This window comes from Rhyacophila brunnea, unplaced genomic scaffold, assembly GCF_057557595.1.
Source record: "Rhyacophila brunnea isolate RB1 unplaced genomic scaffold, BYU_Rbru_1.0 scaffold_19, whole genome shotgun sequence".
Taxonomy (NCBI): Eukaryota; Metazoa; Arthropoda; class Insecta; order Trichoptera; family Rhyacophilidae; genus Rhyacophila; species Rhyacophila brunnea.
In genome coordinates this window covers 6030380-6036379 of record NW_028232848.1, presented here as the reverse complement: position 1 = coordinate 6036379, position 6000 = coordinate 6030380, and the positions used below count along the sequence as shown (strand labels likewise).

General features: G+C 32.9%; 1 protein-coding gene across 1 annotated transcript in view; it reads left to right on the top strand.

Moving 5' to 3' along the window:
- Positions 1-677: 677 nt before the first annotated feature.
- Positions 678-6000, top strand: part of LOC147072677 (protein amalgam-like) — a 203588-nt gene continuing 198265 nt past the window's right edge. Inside the window, exon 1 of the mRNA XM_085945822.1 lies at positions 678-763. Within this exon, the coding sequence (XP_085801948.1) occupies positions 700-763 (64 nt within the window). The 5' untranslated portion in view covers positions 678-699. The remainder of the gene's footprint in view (positions 764-6000) is intronic.

The window sequence follows — 6000 nt, the reverse complement described above, 5'->3', positions numbered from 1 at the left end:
GACCAAAATTATAGTACAAATACTATAATTATAGTACGGTTGGCAACACTGGTACTAAGTCTATGAATCACTACCCTGTGCCTACGATAAGGTGGGGAAGGCGAATGGTACAATTATAGTAAATATTAAATTGTATATAACAGTAAGTTTACTGAGGGAAACGTCTCCATCTTTGGATTGAATTTATATATCTAAAAGGCCTTCGTCTAACAATAATTTCAATCAATTTATTTCATGTCGATTTATAATAATATTAATATATTTTTTTTCTTTGATTTCAGATTTCCAATGGATGAGCCCATAGAATTAGCCACGTTAAAATAGTCATTTAAATTTCTAGATAAAACATATTTAAATAAAGAACACAAAACAGTTTATAAATATTAAGTGTTTGATTAAAATAATATTAACATATAAAATAGAATTTATTTGTTTGGCAAACATTGAAAGTTTTATTATTAATAAACTAATAGTTTGTAAACTTTATATAGAATTTCAAAAAGGTTAATTTAGCTGTTCAAATATTTTGTGAATACTAATATTATTTTTTGTGTGGAAGTTTCAACTCTTAAAAATCTGATAATGAACCATATAAGAGGAGTGGTGTAATAGTGATATGGTTAGGAAGTCGTTTGGTGAAAAGCAGTTGCTGAAGATGATCAGCGAAAGAGTGTAAGAGTGGCGAGGATTTTACATGGAATGAAGAACCATGTTGGTGACGGAAGCTACGCGCTTCTCATGCGCGTTCTTCTGCTTGCAATTGGTAAGTTGCTTTGTAATTATTTGAACGAATATACTGATCTCGTAGTACATAATAAGTAAACATTTTGCCCAAAGTCATTATAAAACAAAATCAAAGAACTAGTATGTAATATAAAAGCTCACAGTAAAACCGGGAAAGCATTAAACCACACAGTAGCTTCCGATTTCGCCTGGTTTACAGATGAAAATTATCCGGGGAAGGCATACCTACATATTACATGTTTATATGATGTGATCTGTGCTTTGAATCTCACCACACTCGCAAAGTGGTGACTCTTTCAAGTCCCACTTATGAATCATGTAAGCTCAGTTGGAACGCCCACACTGGATTCATTTTAGATACACGCAATATTTGAATGGAAGCTTAAAGCCAGGAAGCTCGTATCGCTATAAGAAAGTAATTAGAATCGATCACGATGACGGAATCCGACAAAACAAGGGCACCAAGAGCTGCATTCTCATGATTACACCCATCTGAATCATTTGCTCATAAAAGCCTTTCATTGAATGAGAACAGAATTATTGTTCTAAAAACTATCATTTGTTTCCCTATTTGCTCATATCAAATGAGTCGCATAAAGTCATAACTCACATTTCGCAATTTTCTCATTTTTTAATTATATATACCAAGTCATTTTAAAGGCATTCATATACACGTGCGCCATGTCCGATTCTAATAGGATCATATGGGCCTCCACAGAGTAGAGGTTTGTATTAACAGATTTTTGTTTTTTACGAGAAATGGATGTCACCCACTTGCTCAATCTATTGGGTGCATACCCTGACCCACACACAAATTTAAAAACAATTTGTGTACTTTCCAGACCCAGGATTCAAACCTGGGACCCACGGCGTTATAGCCCAATGCTTAAGCCGCGCGACGACCGTGGGGGTAAAGGCATTCATATATACATAAAGAAAAATAGTTGGCTATCAAAAATCACTTTGTGAAAATTGTTGATAAAGTTGATGTCAAATGTCATAACTCACATTTTTCAATGAATAATGTGATTTCTGTCATCAAAACCTTTGTAACCAACCAGGGAGCTCTATTTTTTATAGTATGTCTGCAGCCTTTTGAGTATTATACATATATTTTTTTAAATGTAAATCGACTCACTCACTTATTAATATTCAAAGGAGTTCAATACTTTTCTTCCAATACAAAAAACAGTGCTCTGGTGGTTTTTTGCGATTATCTCAAATTCGATTTTTGGAATATGTGGTTGGAATAGACAACTCAAATACGATAAACTGAAAAAAAATCCATTTGAGTTTACAAGAAGCTTGATTCAAACCTTCAAAATGGCTTTAATTTAGGTTACGTACTTCAAATTCAAATTAATTTATTTTACAGATTGACGATATGACATAAAATAGGTTAAAACAATTTTTCAAATAAAAACACAGGGCAATGTGAGTAAATAATATAACAAGTAATAAAATAAGAAATAAAAGAAGTAAAATAAAAGTACACGGAAGTACACAGAGTGAACTAGGTTGATAGACCCTATCTTAAAAACTTATAAAACAACGTCCACCTAAATTCACTCTCACGTAAGTGTAATATTATATCAATATCCGAAGCGGTTTCATCAAACATAATCATTGCTCTCCCAAGTGGCATTACTAATGGCAGGTTAGTTCTGCAATTCTACTCCCAAAGTCAATTCAGCAGCAATAAAATTCATTCTTTTTGATAAACATAACACAAAAAAGTCAATTCAGCAGCAATAAAATTCATTCTTATTGATAAACATAACAAACAAACATAATCATTGCTCTCCTAACTGGCATTTCTAATGGCAGGTTAGTTCTGCACTTCTACTCCAAAAGTCAATTCTGCAGCAATAAAATTCATTCTTGTTGACCGCGGAGCTTTTAATTACCGCTATTAAATAACATGCTAATTATATCGAATAACCAATTAATAAGTGTACAGCAGGTGTTCCGTCTGCTTGGAAAGGATTAAAATATTTTTTATGTAGTTTTTGGCATATCCATGACCTGCTTAATAATTATTATTATCCTGCGATCAATAATCCGTGTGAGATAGGCACTTGGCTAATATGAAAAGAGTGCAGTCTACTTAAATTTGTGTTTGTAAAAAGCACTATATTATTTCCTTCTTCTTGATCCTTAAAGTCTTACCAATTAAAATAATTTATAAACTCATGATCGTAATTATTGTTTCTTCTAGCGGTGCCGTCTTCCACCGAAGGTTGGCGACCAAATCGCAGTATGTCTCTTTACCTTTATTTTTGTGTCTATTATATTATAAGGATTATAATAAGCATAATAGTTAAGCCAGTTTATGCACTAGTCAGCGGATTTTTGATTTAAAAAAAACAATAAACAGGTGATACACATATTTATTACAAATTTTAGAGCAGGGGTGGCCAGTGCCACGATCGCGAAGGTATTTTTGGTCGATCGCGGACTAATATTGTACTATTTCTAGTTCAAACGAGTCAAAACTACTCGATGTTCCAGCTCTTAAAATCCGCTAGTTCTTATCTCTTCTCTTACATATCATTATCAAGAAATACACTCATGCGAAGAACACGAGTGATGAGAAATTGGAAGAAATTCTACAGGAAAATAATAATAAAATAAATTAATGTAAATTCCTATCCTTGCAATTTAACTAGTCGGTAGATTACAAGTATATTGAACGACTATGCGTTTTTATTTGATTGGTTTTTAAAGACATGTTTGCTTCAGAAGAATTATTTACAGTTTTACCAATGGAGGAACGATCCAAAAGGGAAGATATTATATTTAATGCATTTAAGTCGAATATTAATCGTACTCGATTTCCTATTCATAAACTAGTATCGATAATGACAGATGGAGTTCCTGCCATGGTTGGGAATCATGTTGGATTTATTACTTTATATAAAAATGAGTAAACAGTACCCACTTTTATCAGTTATCATTGCATTACACACCAGCAGGCATGGCTCCTACAAGGGGGGGTCTAACAAGGCTCTAGCCCAAGGGAAGCCCGGTGTAGCGGGCCAGTTAAGTAAGAAAAATACAAGCCGCAAATTTGCTCGAATAGGAAAAAAGTCGCCTGTTCCTCAAGGAATATTTAAATTAAAAAATACATGGCTGTGCGATGCAATTTGATGTGATATGATTATTGATGTAATTAAATGATAATTCATATTGCATAGAATTTATTTTAAGTTTCCTGGAAAAGGGTTGCATCTTGGCTACTACAAAATTTCTAATATTCGATATACAGGTAAATTGTGTAAACTATGTCGAAATTACAGTTAATGTGTACCTACTTATTTTTTTTAGAAGTCAACGACATAATAATATTACTTAAGTACCTACCTATATAATTGTCGTTAATTCGATGTTTTTGTATCGTTATTTTTTTATAAAATTATAAAACATATTTGAATTATAAAAAATGGGGTTTTATTTTTCTTGCTTGATATAATTACAAGTGATATCAGTCGATCGCCATAAATAATTTTTTCAACTAGTCGATCCTAGAAAACAATAGCGTGGCCATCCCTGTGATAGAGTAACCGCATTAACATCAATATATCGGATTTTAAAATTATAGTAAACGGTTTCACGTCAGAAAAGTTGCAAAGTATACCTAATCTTTCTTTTATAATATTACAGAGTAAAATAATAATTATTATAATCAGTTTTTCCTACACACATAACATAATACACATTTTAATAAAAAATCACTGTCGTCCTAAATCAGAAGGTTGGAGCTGACCCTTTTTTTGAGTTGCTCCAAAAATCAATAGTAGTTTAATAAGTAGTTTAATATTCTTCATTTTCATTATTAATTCTATTATACAAAATTCCGATAGCAAATCGTCTTTCATTATCTGCCTCTTCTGTCAAAAATGTAAAGTTATTTATCACTCGGCAATGTTGTCGTATTTCAAATAATTGTACTGTTGTAAAGTGTCAAATATAATATTTTCATTGGATTTTAAGAAGAAAATTTAAGGCGATACCTTAGCTGAGGCATGGTCTAAAAAGATCGTAACTATGCGACGCGCGGATTGTGCTAATGAAGCGTGCCGAACGGAACGTAATTTGTCATAAAAATTCAACATGCGTCCATTTAGTGTTATGTTTATTGTTATATTAGTAATAATTATTATATATTCATTGACATGATTTCTTTTTCGAGTACACGCATAACGTTTTTTAGTCATCTTTCCACGATATAAGAATATATTCTTACGACGCTATCACAAAAAAAAATCAACGTGCTCTCACCTCGAATGCCGCTCGACAATTGGTGACGAATGCGAAATTTCTTCCCACTTGAAAAACTTGTTGAAAATTATTTGCCGTTTCACTAATGCATGCTCTTAATAATAATAATAAAAAGAGCATTTGAAGTTTTTTGTGCTCTGGGTAAAGCAGTTACATGTAAGTTGTACGTATGCAGTTCATCGTGGGACACTTATTCGTGCGCCGCAGTACGTGAAACATGAGTTCGTATAACATTTTATCAAATGACGAGTTCTTCGTTGAACATTTCACCGTGGAATACATTTGTACGTACGTATCTTACAAAATGCGGCGATAGTTTGCAAATAGTACTGTTCAAGTTAGATTAACCCTAACCTAACCTAACCTAGTAAAGACATCTCATAAAATTTGCCACATGTTGTAGCATACGTACAAAATATACTCTACGGTGAAATGTTCAACGAATAATTCGTCATTTGATTAAATGTTACACGAACTCATGTTTCTCGTACTACGGCGTACGAATAAGTGTCCTGCGGTGAACGGTTTACGTACAAATTTTCAGATACGGGGTAAAACACCATTGCTCCACTGCTCCGCTCCAACGCTCTGTTTTAAATGAGAGAGTTAGACTTTTGCTCCAATTGAAAACGTACCGTTTTTCGTATAATCCAATTTACGCCCGGCCTCCATAATGAATTCATACCGTATTCTATAAAATATTTATGATGTATTAATAGACTTTGATTAAAAAATTTACCCTACAAAATCACTACACACCTTGAAGCTCCCACGGGGATAGTTACAAAATTCAATAGGCAGGGTGTTTTGTAAAAACTGTTTACATATTCCGAGCCTTTAATAATGACGTGAGAGCACACTTCATCGATCATGTATGCCTACACAAGGCTTTCCGGGATAACCACAAAACCTAAAACTATGACGTCACCTTCAAAAAACCTTCCTTATATTAATTATACACATTATCTTTTCAAA